Source organism: Sceloporus occidentalis, unplaced genomic scaffold, assembly GCF_023333645.1.
Source record: "Sceloporus occidentalis isolate IW3139 unplaced genomic scaffold, rSceOcc1.0.p SCAF_5, whole genome shotgun sequence".
Lineage (NCBI taxonomy): Eukaryota > Metazoa > Chordata > Lepidosauria > Squamata > Phrynosomatidae > Sceloporus > Sceloporus occidentalis.
Genome location: NW_028316985.1, coordinates 82,618,093 through 82,634,277, shown reverse-complemented (window position 1 = coordinate 82,634,277; position 16,185 = coordinate 82,618,093). Strand labels below are relative to the sequence as shown.

Below are 16,185 nucleotides of genomic sequence, written 5' to 3'. Positions count from 1 at the left end.
GCAAGTGCCTTCAAGATTTATGGCAGCCCCATAAATTTCACAGGGTTTATGAGGCAAGGAATACTCAGAGGTGATTTTGCCAGTTCCTTCCTCTGAAATATAGTCTACAACATATGGCATTCATTGGTGGTCTCACATCCAAGTGCTAACCAGGGCTGATCCTGCTTAGCTTCTAAGATCAAACGGGATTTGATGCCTTTATGGGATTTAGGCACTCAGTTTATTTCATCCCCGTATAAAACTGGAAAGAACAGGAAGAAAATCTGAGATTTTTAAGTGCACCCTAAAAAGACCACAAAGCCCCAGATTTTGTTCCTGTTCTTTCCAATTTTATTTTGGAGATCAATACATGTTTTGTTTATCCCAGAATATTTTTCTGTCAGCTCCCAGTATGATCAGAAAATTTTTATACTACCGTATCTCTCCAGGTCATCTTATTTTAACCCAGTAAAATCTGGAAAGAACAGGAACAAAATCTGAGACTTCTCCATCAATCTGGATGTGCCCACTGACCAATGATTAAAAACCAAACAAACCTCTAATAGTATTGGAAGATGTGAGGCCTACATCTATACATGTCCATTCCAACTTATTTGGTTATTCGCTTATGAAACTCCTTATTTAGGGGACCCCAATATTATAGCAAATCTATTTGTATAATTTTATTTACAATTCTACACATTATAAGGCACTGTAAAATCAGAGGGATGTCCATGCACAGAGCAATAGAAGCACTGTAGGTTAAAAAAAATATTCTGACCCAATTCAATTGCACCTTGAAAATGTTATTTATATTGTAGCATTTCGATACAATATATGGTATAGGGCAACATAAGGAAAAACCAAAGAGGAGTTTTCAATCCAGTTTGTGGTGTGTGGGGGGATACCTGCTGATCAAGGAAAAACATTTCTTAAAAATTCCCACTATGTATAGTGGAAGTGTCTCATTGTCAAGCAATGCCTCAGAAGATCAGGAATCTGCAACACACAACTATAATCACTTATCTATTATTCAAAGATATAGCCATGTTAGTCTGCATAATCAGTATGTAAAGAGCTCTTGTAGCACCTTTGAGACTAACTGAAAGCAAGAAGTTGGTAACATGAGCTTTGTAGACTTCAGTCTACTTCCTTAGATGCATCTGAAGTAGACTGAAGTCTACGAAAGCTCTTGCTGCCAACTTCTTTCTTTCAATTAGTCGCAAATGTGTTACAAGATCTTTCTACATACATGATCTATTTTTAAATAATTTTTATTGATTTTTGAATTATTGTTATGTCTTCTTCCATTTAATACCTTGGCCATACATAAATCAGTCTAACTGTTTTTCTAATTCAGTAGGAACACAATGTTATCCTGCTCTTACCATACATGCCGTACTCCAGATATCAGCAGGTGTACTGTAACCAGCTCCTATCAAAACTTCTATGGATCTATATTGCCGTGTCTGGATGTCTTCTGTGAAATGTTTATGCTAAAAAAAAAATGAAGACGACAGTAGTGATTTTTAAAAAGCTCTATGATTTAGATGACAGGTTTTAAAAAGGACATTCCTACACATTAAAAATTAGTTACACTTACCACCCAGCAAGCATTTCCCAAGTCAGCAATTTTGACTCTAATTTTATCTGCATTTCTTGGATCCAGAGGATTCACCAGTAAGTCAGCAGCACGTGTTTTTGCTATTATAAGTAAAGAAGAAGTACAGTTAATACCTATGGCAGGCAGTCCCGTGTATACTTTAAAAAACTGCAACAACAGAACAAGAGTGAAAAAGTTTACAGCCCACACAGGGTGGTAACCTAGCATGTTATATAATTTGGCAGGATGAAAACTTGTCCAGTATTATCTTTTCTGTCAGTGATTTGATTCACCATCTTACAAGTGTCTCTCCCACTCCCTATCCCACACACACACAGAGTAAGGAACACACAGCATACAGATTTTATTAATTTAAAATCAGAAAGGCTAACCACAAACACAACAGTGTCTAAGTGGTTTACAGCTGTAAGCTAGTAGCCCCCAACAATCTGGGTACTCATTTTAGTAACCTTGGAACGATGCAAGCCTGAGTCGAGCTTGAGCCCTTTCGCTGGTATTCAACTCGAACCTTATGGTTTTGAGTGAGTGGCTGCAGTACAGGCATTTAACCACAGTGCCACCAGGGCTCATATATAGCATGATCCTTTAATATTTCCACAGTTGCAGAAAATCCAAGTGTGAACTGTCTTAACTGGCGGCAGCATCCTGCACAAGACGGCATCGCCGCCTTGTCAGGTGCAAACAATTATTGCAGCAACAAAAATGATGCCCCTCTTACTTCATTTTTCTGAGCCATCTATGCAGTAAAGGTGACCTACCAGTAATAAACAAAGCTGGCTTTGTGACACCTGAAATTTAGATGTTCTAAAGCTTTTCTTTTCAGAAGGAAACAAACATTTTCCTTTGGGGCAAATTACCTCCCTAACTTGTTCTTGCTTTGTTCAAATGACAAATGTCAATGTAGTAGCACTACATGAGCCCCACAATCCCCTTTCTTCCACATTCAAAAAGAAAGGAAAAAATCTCTACCACTCTATACTAGTATTGAGTAATCCTGCTTTTAAGAAGATACCATCCCTCATTCATTCCACCTCTTGTCTGTTGCTCTTCCATCCTCAATCTAGGGCATTTGAGAAAAGCATCAACCCATTTCCTCTGCCCCCATTCTGGTATATTTTGATAAAAGTAATCCTTAGTCTTTTGTACCCAACTGAAAATAAACCCACAGAAGGGAAAACACAAAATAAATGACAATATAATTCCAGACAGCTATTGTCTTTTAAAAAAAACAAACCACCAAGGAACTTGAAAATATGCAACTGATATCATGGTCCAAAACGCACTGCAGAAATAATCCAATTTGAGACTGCTTTAACTGCCATGGCTCAATGCTAGCAAATTCTGGGAATTGTAGTTTTGTGAGACGTTCAGCCTTCTCTATCAGAGAGCTCTGGTGTCACAATAAAGTCCAATTCCCAGGATTCCCTAGCAATGAACTGGGCAGTTAAAGTGGTCTTAAACCCGATTATTTTTGCAGTGTTTTGGACCATGTTGGCTGAAATACTTTTTAAGAATAGCTTGTTAGGGCTATCTGATCCTCACTGTCCCCCTCCATTTGCACCTAACTATGTACCATTCCTACCACTGTTCTATGTTTTCTGGTGATGAAGCTGCCAAGAAGCTGTCAGCTTGACAGACCCAAATCATGCATTATGTTGATCCATCCTAGGTTGGGTGATGGGTTATGACACTAAAGCAAAGGTACTTGGGTGAAATTGGGGAAGCCAAGGCAAACATTTTTTGAAATACTGAAAAATATTGTAACTATATAAATTTTGTATCTTAGATTTTTGAACTTCTGAAACAAAAAATGTCAGTAATGAATCTGTTGATTTTTTTCATTCTGAACATGTCAACTGTGCTAAACTGGTAAGAATCAAAATTAAGAACAATGGCCAATGTTTCTACCCACAATCAGTGAACAATTTTAGCATCTATGAAGTATGATATAGTGCACAATTATCTCCTGGCAACTCTGTATCTTGCAGGTGCCACTCTCAGTCAAGTCAATTAATTTCATGGCCCCTAACTCTGATCACTTGTCTCACTCTTTATTTTATTTATATCCCAACTTCTTTCCTCGAATGGGGACACACAAGATTAAAAACTAGATGCAAATAACAATACAAAAGATACAGTATTAAAACACAACTGAATTAAAAGCAATTTAGAAAACACAAAAACAAATATAGTTAAAAGCCATCAGTTAAAAGCTCTTCCTTAGCAATCAAAGCCTTTCTGAATACCCATACCAAGATAATAGCAAGGGAACCAATCTATCCTTCCTTAGGAAGTGATATCTTTCTGGACAAACTACTTTTAATCTATTTAAATTGGTTCCTCCCCCATGCTCCCCCTGCCTAAATCCAATGGTGTGTAGGAGTGCTGTGTTCCAGGAACTTATTTCACACGAAATAAAAGACAAGTTAGAATGAATACAGATTATTTTCTTTATGGTTATCTTCTGGTTGTGGACTGACTTGCTTCTCAGTCACAGCTACAGTGAAATGCTGCATTTCTCTGTTTTTCCTATGGGTAGAAATTGCAGATCTGAAGGAAACAAGAGGTTCCTTCTCCAGACAATAGAGGAAATAACATGGAATTCTACATGTCTATAGGTTCAATTGTAGTGAACATTCCATATATCCTGGAAGTCAAGAAGCTGTTACTTTGGAGGTTTTCAATTTTTTCCCTTTTAATTGATAACAATTACAAATATTTACAAATATGAAATTGTAGTGCAAATATACTTGATGATCTATCCTTCCTTAGGATTTTATAGATCTAGGGCAACAGTTGTTTATACATTTAGGTTTATAATTCTTAAAGTGGTTTGGTACAGATTGAAGTACACATCTTCTGAAAACAGCTCTTCCTTCTTGACTTCTATAAAGCACGCTTGTTCTCCTTGTTGATAATGTTGATGATGACAATAATGGTACCATAATCTGAGTTGTGCTGCCCAATAAATTCTAATCCCATGAAGAATTCCAGCTCTATAAGGAAGATGAAAGTATGGAGTGACAAAATTCTCATTATGGCCATCCAGAATTAATGCTGTAAGGAGTTGGAAGTCACTCTTGTCATAGACCTGAAAGATCTGATCCAAGAAATACTGGAAGAACATAAATTGGGTCCAGAGGCATTAAGTGCTGAGGGAGATTTTACTGTTGCTGCTTCATTTTGATCACCCATGTTCCACCTCCTGTTTCTGTTCATTTTCTTCCTTTACTTGATCTACAGGTCAATCAGTTCCCTATGTTCTTTCTCAAGTTGATATTGAAATTCCCTTATTCAGTGATTCAAAGATTCTACCAATTCCTGGCTAGCTCTCTGCATTCACATTGCTGGCTTTGCTCCCTCTTCTCAAACTGCCAATAGCCTTCCAGTAACCTATTGAGAAAATGTAGAAAACATTATGTATTAGATGTAATGGAGATAGTTAAGGTGCAATCAATAAAGCATTCTTCTTTTTCTTCACCACCTGCATCCTTTTCCAAACCAATTTTTCTTTCTAGCAAAACACAACACATTTAAAAACATTCTTCTATAACTAAAATTCAAAGATATAGCTGTGTTAGTCTAGATAAGAATGCCAAGAGGTCTTGCAGCAAAGGGGTAATGTATCAGTTTTGAGACTGAGAGGAAAAAAAGAAATTGGTAGCATAAGCTTTTGTAGACTTCAGTCTACTTCCTCATATGCTTGGAGGAACAGATCCCCCTTTTCACTTGCTGCCCCTCACTCCTGGAACCTTCTTCCCCCACGAGCAAGGGTCATCACTTCTTTAACCAGCTTCAAAATGGAGTTGAAGACTATCCTGTTCAGAGAAGCGTTCCCAGGCATTCCATGATTATCATTTGCTATTTGATGTTCTTTTTTGTTGCCTGTTTTATTGAACCATTTCCTGTACTGCTATGTATTTTATATGTATTATCCTATTATTTCTTAGATTGTATGCCATAGGCAGGTTTATTCTTATCTGTTTATTGTTTGTATGTACAGCGCTGTGCAAATCTACAGCGCTAAATAAATAAATAAATAAATACATACATACATACATACATAAATACATACTATAAGCAGGCTATGTGAATAGCAATAGAAATGCTCCCCGCTCTCTTTATGGTAATACCTTTCAATCCCAATAAAATTTCCATCCCAGTCAAATGCCTTAGCGCCCCAACAAGGTTTAATACTAACAAACAGCAAGTCAGGTATTTTGAAAGACAAGATCTTACCTGGGTTTCCTGATGGAGTACATAATCTGAAGCAGTAGTTGGGATTAGTTGGCTTGAGTATCTATGTTGCTCATGTATCCGTGCCAGAACCAATTACAAGAACATCAGCATAAAAATGTGCATCTTTCTCTTTGGTGGTAGGTAAAATATGGTCTCTTTCAGAAGAGTTTCAGACAAAGTGGGTGTCTTTGTTTAAAAATCACTATTAAAAAGTTTCTTACAAAACCGTTTTCTTATTTGCACAATTGTAAGCAGAACGTAGTATCAAAAATGGACGTATTAACCATCCAATATCAGGCATCACAGGGGAGCTACAGCTACTCTTTATTAGAAAGAGTGCAACTGCCAAAAATAAAGAGTGCAAATTAAACATATGGGCTCCCCTTTGTTCAGAACCTTGGAACTGTATTCATGGCTGAGGATTCTGTATAAGACAGGAGGGATACAAAATTTTATTTCTCCCCATCTAAAAGAGCAACCAAACAAGCAATCACACTCAGAGCACCACAGAAATCCTTTTGTGAATTCCTGGAATGTGCTGCACTGGCTTGATTTTTTACTCAACAATTTTTAGCCTTCTTCCAGGATTTATTGGTCATCTGGTTGGCTTCACACTTTTCAGTCTATCAGATTTTTTTAAAGTCAAGGTTCACAGTTAATAGTACATGTTCAAATTGCACTAAGAGCTCTAATGTTCACATCTGAACATTTCTGTCGCTCAGCAACATTCACACTATTGAATTCCCTGTTTGCTTGGCATGACTCCAGTATCTACACACAGGTGGAACTTTCCAGGACACCAGGATAGAGACAGGAAGTTAAGAGAAAATGGATGCAAACCCTTCAAAAGGAAATTCACATCCCTATGGATAAAAGTGAACCAAAACAGTAGCTCACTTATTGCTACTGTATGAACAGAAAACAGTGAAATGCAAAGAATGCACGGCCTATGTGCAGTAATTTGTTCTACATACATGCGTACACAGTAGCATCAGGGAAAACAGCATGACAAGTAATACTTATTTGTCTGATATGCCCTCACAGCCAACATGGATTCCATCCTGGGAAAAAGGTGGGGCAAAAATTCAATAAACATGTAAAAGAATGAAATTGTAGGCTGTGCTGTGATCAAAAACCTGATTTAGGCTCAATAATTTTGGAAGCCTCAATAGAATGCATTGTTTTTTCCTTCTTTCTGAATACTGGATCCCCATGTTATGTTGTAAACTGCTTCTGAATCCCCCCTCAATGTCAAAAGTCATTAACCATATGGTTTGGTAGGCTGTTCATAAAATACAAGCCCAAAGGCATTTTAGGTGCACAGGACTCATTGCACAGTTCCTTAGATCCCAGCTGTAACACAGCAATGCTGTGCTATTAAGAAAGCATAAAAATAGCTTAAGTATAGTTATGTAATGTAAAGTTTAACAATGCATCAAACACACATACAAATGCCAACAGTACCATGTTTTGCATTCTGCCTTGCATTTTGTAATAAGCACGCTTCTAATACGCTTCTAATAACATGTTGAGCATTATACAGATGTAAAAGTATGAAAAGGACAGTACACTAAAGATAGCATTACAAAGTTTAGCCCTATCAAGTGTATTCAAAACAGAACTTGAAAAAAAAAGCTTACTTTTTGGCAAGTCTCCAGTACTAGATGCTGAAACTGTCCTGCTCCTATCATGGGATGGAGTACTTCCCTCTCTTTCAGTAACAGTTGATTCTTCAGAAACAGCTGAACCACAAGCTACAACATCTAGTGCTCCAGAGAACACAGAAGCTGAGAATTCAGAAAACTGTGATTCGACAATTTTATGACATCCGTTTGGCAATTCACCATTAAATTGTTCATAGGAGCTACTATAACTGTAATCGCTTTTTGCATTTGGCTCATCAAGATTATATTGCTCAGCATTTGGGCACTCCTCCTCTTCCTCCTCTTCATCTTCAATCTGTTCTTCCAATAAGAAAGGGCCATTTATAATGTGACCATTTGTTTTAGGTGATTCTATCCAAGTGGGATCTGCAGACTCTGAGTTGACAAGTTCCTGTTCAACATCATCATCTTTTTCTGTGTTTTCCTTTTCTGTGTCTTCCTTTTCATCCTGATCTTCTGTTTCACCTTAGAAATTAAATAGAGATATTCATGTTAAATTAGATTTTCTCTCATCAGTACATGGCCTTAAAATTTTTGATTCTTACCACAATTTGAACATATTACATAGTTTCAGCATTTGAACATAATAGATAGCTTCAGTACAGTGCTATTTTACCCCGAAGGTAATCCACATTGAAGAACTGTACATATTCCTGGTTATATAAGTCAATTAGACAGGCTTCCACAGCATTTTTGTACTACTATTAGGCTGAGCCACTGTTTTTAAAACAGCTTCCTTCTGTAGTTGCCCCTTGAAACAAAACACAGAAGTCTCTCCAGCAACTGCATTTCATTATGGCAACACTGAACAAAACATTGTGACCTGAACCAGTGGTAACAATAAATAATGGAGATCTGGTATTTAAGAAAACTGTGGGCCTTAACAAAATACAAAAATGCATAATGTTTAGTTCATATTTATTCTACACATTTGACAGAATTTAGTGAGACACCTTTGGCCTAATGCAAATAAAATGCTACCCAGATCACCTAGCCATATGTGTCCAACGTGTTTGCATACTGTTCTACCATCAGTTGATGTTGCTTTCCTCCATTTCTCATTTACTTTGTTAATGTGGTTATTTTTACATCCATACCAGCACTGAGTTAACACTGAATGAGATTTTGGGATAGTGGCTTGGCAGTAACTATCGTTAGAAAAAATGGTAGTACAATTTTAACTGTCATTAGCTTCAAAACTGAAATGGAGGGTGGAAATGCTCAAGTAGGACAGATGCATAACAAAATTTCACTTAACCATAACAGTGTTATCTTTACTAAAAACAAGACTTAAGGAGCCTTCTTAGCCCAGTGGTGCTTCTTGTTTTAAAAAATATATTTGGCTCCCTTGTTCATTTCACCCTTGCATTTTGAAAGCAACTTGCTACACGATATACAAGAGCTGCCATCTGCACAAATGGTCAGGATCCAAAGAAGTAATTCCACCAACATATGTAGCTCTATGGATGCAGCCTTGTGCAACTTCAATGGAACACTGTCTTTCTCCCCTCTCTCTTCTGGCTGTCATCACCTGAAAATCTGTTCCGATGGTTTTCTTAGTAGTCCAAAGAAATATGTGCCATAGCTGTAGGCGTAGGGGAAATTATACTCTATTGGCTCCACCAGTGAAATTGCTCATGTAGCAAAACTATTCCATGGGATTGTATAAATATAAACCCTTCTGCGATCCCTGGTTCTTTGATCTGGCCAATGTTTTTATACTAACAGACCAGAACATACTAATTCAACAGCCTCTCTGCATCTAATATAGTTTTGATTGCAAAATAAAACAAACAACACTTACCATCCTCATTCCCAGGTTCTTCATCTGCAACTTCTTCTAGCTCAACAGTTTTTAGCTTGACTTCCGGGTGGTATTCCTCCTCTTGTTCATTGGATGATACAGCAGAGGTTACTTTTTCTTCTATTTTTTTCCTCTCAGCTTCTCGCTCCAGCTCTTCTATTTCCTGCAAACGCTTTTCTAGTAGCTCAGCCTGCCTCTTTTGCTTTTTTTTCAGTTTCTTCTTTTTATTTTTTGATATTTTTCCAATCTAAAAAAACGAACAAAACCAGAGCTAATTACTACTACTCCAAGCAATAATCCAACATAAAGTTAAAGCCTGTGAAATGAAAACAGCACTGCCCAGTTTCGCAGAACTAACTTTCCACAAAATTTAAACTCAACAGAATTCAGAGGATGAAATAACCCCATGTCTCAGTTACTCTGCTGGTATAAGATGCATTGTTTTATTTATTTTATTTTATGTTTATGCCGCCTTTCTCCCAAAAAGGGACTCAAAGTAGCTCACAATATAAAACACATTAAAACAATTTTTTAAAACGACAATTAAAATAACCTAATTAAAACACTACAAAGTTAAAATTTAAAACATACAAAAGTTTAAAAATATAATGTAAAACAATTCCCCCAAATAAAGCCATTCTTCCATAATTTTAAAAAGCCTAACTGCATACAAATATTTTTACCTGCCGGTGAAAGGCCAGCAGAAAGGGGGCCAGCCTAGCCTCCTGTGGAAAGGAGTTTCAGAGGGTTGGAGCAATGATCAAGAAGGCTCTCTCTCATGTCCTCACCAAGTGAGCCTGTGATCTTGGTGGGATGGAGAAAAAACCTTCTCCTGAGGATCTCAGGGCTCTAGCAGGTTAGTCCAGGGAGATAAGGTTTCTCAAATAGTCTGGACATGTAGGGCTTTATACGTCATGACCAGCACTTTGAATTGTGCCCAGAAATAAACCGGTAGCCAGCGAAGCTGCTTCAACAAGGGAGTTACATGCTCCCTGTAACTGACCCCTGTCAGCATTCTGGCTGCGGTCTTTTGAACCCGCTGAAGTTTCTGAACAGTTTTCAAAGGCAGCTCCACACAGAGTGTGTTACAGCAGTCAAAGTGGGATGTAATCAAGGCACGTGTCACCGTTGCCAGATCTGACATCTCAAGGAACAGGCACAGCTGGCACATTAGTTTTAATTGTGCGAATGCACTCCTAGCCACTGCTGAAACCTGGGCATCCAGGCTCAGAGTTGAGTCCAGGACAACACTCGAACTGTGAGCCTGAAATTTCAGGGGGAATGTAACCTCATCCAGCACAGGCCAAGTCCCTATTCCCTGGTCTGCCTTATGACTGACCAGAAGCACCTCTGTCTTGTCTGGATTAAGTTTCACTTTGTTTGCCCTTATCCAGTCCCTCACTGACAGCAGACATTGGTTCAATACAGGGACAGCTTCCTTGGAGTCAGATTGAAAGGAGAAATAAAAAGTTGGATGTCATCCGCATACTGGTGATACTACACCCCAAAACTCCAGATGACCAGTCCCAGTGGTTTCATATAGATGTTGAATAACATGGGGACAGAACAGAACCCTGAGGGACCCCACAGGCCAATGGCCAGACAGTCAAACAGGAGTCCCCCAAAACCACCTTCTGAATCCGCCCCTCCAGGAAAGACCAGAACCACTGCAAAGCAGTGCCCTCAAGTCCCACCCCAGAGAGGTAGCCCAGAAGGATTCCATGGTCAATGGTATTAGATAATGAGAAAGAAGCCATTACTGCTCACTTCATAAAATCTCTGCACCCTATATTTCAGATGACAAAACATTCGGCATTCCTTATGTAAGAATGGTTTTCTGCTATGCTGAATAACTCATCAATCATCATAGTTGCACTATTCAATAAATGTCCCACATACAGTAGGCCCTCCATATTTGTGAATGTGCTATCAGCGGATTCCAGCATTCGCGGATGACAAGTCCACATGCGGGGGCAGCAGAGGAGGAAGAGGAGAAGGAGGAAGTGGAGGAAGAGAAGGAGGCAGTGATGGGAAGAAGAGGAGAAGGAGGAGGGAAGAGGAAGTGGTGGTGAGGAGGAGGAGGAGGGGGAAGTAAACAGCCACAGCAGGGGAGAAGGAGAGGAAGAAGAGGATGAACAAGGAGGAGGAGGAAGTAAGCGGAAACAGGGGGAGAGGAGGAGGAGGAAGGGGAGGCAGCCCCCTGCTGCCTGCCATGGTGAAAACAGCAAGGTGGGCTTTGGGTGGCTGGGCCGGCGAAGCCCCATTGCATCCACAGTTTTCGGTATCCACAAGGAGATCCAGAGAGGATCCCCTGTTGATACCAAGGGCCAACTGTACTAGCTAAGATCAAGACAGCCTAATTCTTTTTTCCCTTGAAATTAGCTACATATTGTAGGCCTAGAAAAGAAAACTTCTTGAGGAAAAAGAGAGTGGCAGATTAAATTGTGGCTCCACCTCTGCATTAATCACTCCTTCGAGGAGCAGAAACCAAGTTTTTGGTTTTGTTACTCCAGCTATAGATTGGCATAGCTGACTGGAGTGAACTGGTCCCATATAAGGTGAATAGAATAACTTTGCATTCCAATGTACACTTGAATCCTATTGGTAGTTCCACTCACTGAATCAAATATCAAATGACAAGTCAACATTTAAGGAATCCCACTTATTCAATGGATTCACTCTAATTGGGACAACCAACAATATTCAGGTCAAAGTAGGGTAGACTTTTTCCTGCCCTTTCCTTGTACACAAAATGCCCTGTTTTGGGGGTTTCAAGTGACAGCAGATGACTGCCTACCCAGGCATGGCAGAGCCCCTCACCCTCAACTGTGCTCCTCTCTCCTGGCAAATAATGGAGAGGCAACAATGTGACATCCCAGCCCCATCAGCCATCATGATGGGAGGGGGGGCAGGATTTCACTGCAAGCTGATCAATCTTTTCTGTTAAGACTGAACAACACAAATTAAGCAATGCACCACAGGAGGCTCTGTACCAACAGGAAAACTAAGGTAGTGTTTAGTGTACTTTTAGATGTGTACAATTTGTTAGAACTTATGTAAGATTTATTATACTGTACACCTGCGTAATACGCGGCTTCCAGCTTATGCTGAAAGCTGCACAATGGAAGAGGTTTTCAATGGGGCTCGAACTTAAGCGGAATTTGCCTTACGCCAGGGGTGGGGGTCCAGAACAGATCCTTGTGCAAGGAAAGGGTGCATTGTATCATAAATTTCTTATTATCTACCTTTCTCAGTTTTTATTTAAATATTTAGATTGTACTCTTTAAAATGCCAACCATTTTGTTAGACATTTGAGGGAATATATATATTGTGCATTGGATGATTATGGATGCAACTCAGAATTCCCATTAATGCAAGGTACTAGAATGCAGCCATCATCTCATAGAGAGATACTGTAATTAGGTGGGAGCTTGTTTACTTCCCTCTTCCATTTTAACAACTGATCCAAATGCCATATCACTACATGCTTTTGAAAGGCTTTCCTGCTTCAACAGAAATTTGCCATGAAGCATGGGGGAATGGAATTTGAGAAAAATAGGTTTCACAGGTGTTTTGCATTCCAGTGAGTGGAAATTAACTGCTTAACTGAACAAGAATGCAACCTATATAGTAGCTGCTGGCAAGGAAAACACATCATACAACAGATCTTCTATCCTGTGAAGACTTCAGCACACACTACAACTTGGATCTTGAAATCAACAGAATTTCCTTTACTTCTGTCCACATGAGAATGGAATTAACATTTTTACTCATTATAGCTAGCCTTTCACCACCTTCTAGAAAGTATGATGAGAGGAGCCTCAGCCACTCTTATTCTCTCCAGATTCTAAATGCAACAACTGGAGGGAAAACTCTGACTCTGTCCCCATTTCCAAGCTGAAGAAAGCAGATAGTAAGGCTTTTCTGGTGCTCAGTGACTAGCGCACACCCCAAACATGTTCAAGACTTCCCTTCCGGCCCCAGAAAGGAAACACTTGAGCAGTCCAACCAAAACAGCTCCCTCATCTCATCCACAGCCATATGTCTGTAAGCCATTAATAAGAATGCACCTACTGTATATTTTCATGTATAAGTCTTGAAAATTTAGTCAAAAAATTGACCCAAAAAAACCCTGGGCCGATTTATCCACGGGTCAAGGTAAGTATTGTACTTTAACTCTTATCAAAAAGGGAACCATGCCCTGGTGAAAGGTGAGGCCTTAATCCAGCAGTTCTCAACCTGTGGGTCGCGACTCCTTTGGGGATCGAACGACCCTTTCACAGGGGTCGCCTATCACCATCGGAAAACACATATTTCCCATGGTCTTAGGAACCCAGACACCGCAATTTTACGGTTGGGGGTCACCACAACATGAAGAACTGTCTTAAAGGGTCACGTTAATCTCTTCTCAGAAGCACGTAAAAGAAACATCAACCTCCTCTACTATCTCATCCAACCAACCTTTAGGGCCAGCACAAGCAGTTATACCTGTCAAAATTTTTAAAGATCTTTAGCATAATTTTCCTTTGCTTCATCCTTTACTTCCTATGTTACATGCTGGTAAGTTTTACTCTCAACTTATCCTCAGGTCATATCAAAATCCACAATTTTGGCCCCCAAACCTGCCCTCAATTTATACATGAGGTCGACTTATAGTCGAATATATATTTGCCCAGAATAGGCTGTATTTAATAGTTGCACTATTAATAAAATACAATAGAAATAATGTATTTTTTACAATACAAATAATGCATTTAGATAATTTTAGGCAAGGGACCACACACACACAAGCGTTATCATGTAAAAATTGTGCATGAATTTTAAAATGTTATCAATTCCACTTTCAAACATGCTAAAAGGACATATACAATAAGAAGGTTAGAGTACTTACAGGTTTCTGTTGTGGAGCAGTACTCACTAAAAACACAAACACAAAAACAAAGAAAACAGAGTCACATTCATAAAGTGATAAGTGCACACATTATAACACCCATAAATCCATAAAACTACTAACAGAGAGGGTGACAGCTAAACCTTTCACAGATCATTTTTAAACAGCATAAACTTTTTAAAATCTAGAGAGAAAGTGGAATGCTTACACAAAGTAGATGAAAGATTTCAGGATTCTGACACTAATGTATTGTTGATGTGGACATATAATCAGCCCACAAACCTCAAGAAAAGGTTTCATAATAATAAAAGCAAGTATAAAATCCTAAAATACAAATCTTGTGCAAACATTGACAGTCGTCCCCTGAGATTTGCTGACTTCCTGTTCACGATTTTGAATTTCCGCGGATGGGAAGCCAGGACGGACAAAATGGTGCGCAAGTACACCACGTGCACAGTGCACCCATTAAAAACAATGGGGCTCCAATATTTGCAGTTTTTCTGATTCACAGGGGAGAGGGGTCTGGAACGGATCCACCGCAAATTGGAAGCTGTAATATATTAAATTGTACGCTGCTGGCCAAGCATAATCAAGTTTCTAGATGACATGAGCTTGTTTTTCTTAACTTTTTAAAAACTATATATATTTATTATGCCCATTATCTTGAACTGATAAAATGTTAATCCAGCCAATATTGTAATCTGGTTTTAGTTACTGAAGGTATAAATCTACTATCATACCTGCTGAGCCAGAAGGAGGAGGAGCACCAGCTTTCTGCCACTCTGTAGCTTCTGCAGCCATTCTACGTACATAGGTGTCGTCCACACACATCAAGATGTTTTCTGGTTTGATGTCCGTATGGATGATCTTACACTTGCTGTGGAGATAATCTAAACCCTGCAATACCTGATTGCAAAACGATCAAAAGGAGAAGGATGTCATTACAAAGGAAATCTCTTGGTTTCAACAGCTTTCAGACTAATAACATTAGTAAGGAAATGCTTAACAGGTTTTGCAGATGTTAACTACCAAAATGTTTTCTCTTGTACAATTTTTTAAAAAAAACTCACAGGTAGATAAATTACAATATCATTACAGGTTATATAAATATTACAGTATTTATTTCTTTAGATGATTTTTGCCCCACCTTTCAGTAAGACATTGTTAAAACAGGGAATGACAATATAAACAAGAAAGTAACAGTAATATAATTATTGACAAATAATTTCAAAGAATGGCAACAGCATCATTAAATCCTATATTCAGTAATCAAAAACAAACACAAATGATCCATATATATTAAAGTTTCATAGTTTCCATGTATTTTACTATAGGGATATGTAACATGCATGATGCATGAACAGAGTGTCAGCAATTTCTGTTTGTATTTTTCAAATTAACAAGTAGCCTTGGAGGAATTTAGAGAAAGGTTTAAGCTTTTCCTTTCTTGTAAAGTACTCCAGTGGTTTTTAAACAGTGGAGGGCGAAAGAGTTGTTCAGGGGGGTGGTGCAAGACTAAGAGACCCTGATTCTCCTCCTTCCCTCTTCGCACACTTTTTATGTTCTGGAGGGGAAGAGAAAGGTGAGGAGGACATTTGGAGCAGCCACTTCTTCCTGAAGTAGGAGGAGGAGAATATGGAAGCTTGCTGGATTGTGGTCTCAATGAGTGACATCCCAAGCTGTTGCTTCTTCTTCCCCAACCATCTCATCACTGGCCCAGTTCTCAGGATAAGACTTTGCTGCAGACTCAACACATTCTCACACACCCTCGGTCCCTCTCTCAGTGTGTGTGTGACTTTCTGTCACGCACTAATTCTCAGATACACTCAGTAATGCTCTTTTTCTGACTCTTAGGTAACATTCATTACACACAGTCGCGCACACAAATTCTGTCTCTCTCTCTCTCTCTCTCACACACACACACACATATACACATTCACACTCTTCATCTTTTTACATACTTGTATATGCACTTGTATATACT

General features: G+C 38.9%; 1 protein-coding gene across 7 annotated transcripts in view; it reads right to left on the bottom strand.

Annotated features, from left to right (window-relative positions):
- The window catches only part of SRPK2 (SRSF protein kinase 2), a 124,256-nt gene that overhangs the window by 12,756 nt on the left and 95,315 nt on the right, over positions 1–16,185 (bottom strand). For all 7 annotated transcript variants that reach the window (XM_089524550.1, XM_089524552.1, XM_089524553.1 and 4 more), the window contains 6 exons: positions 14,942–15,107; positions 14,202–14,227; positions 9,311–9,557; positions 7,483–7,971; positions 1,583–1,683; positions 1,368–1,475 (listed from right to left, as the gene is read on the bottom strand). In XM_089524550.1, the coding sequence (XP_089380676.1) occupies positions 1,368–1,475; positions 1,583–1,683; positions 7,483–7,971; positions 9,311–9,557; positions 14,202–14,227; positions 14,942–15,107 (1,137 nt within the window). The remainder of the gene's footprint in view (positions 1–1,367; positions 1,476–1,582; positions 1,684–7,482; positions 7,972–9,310; positions 9,558–14,201; positions 14,228–14,941; positions 15,108–16,185) is intronic.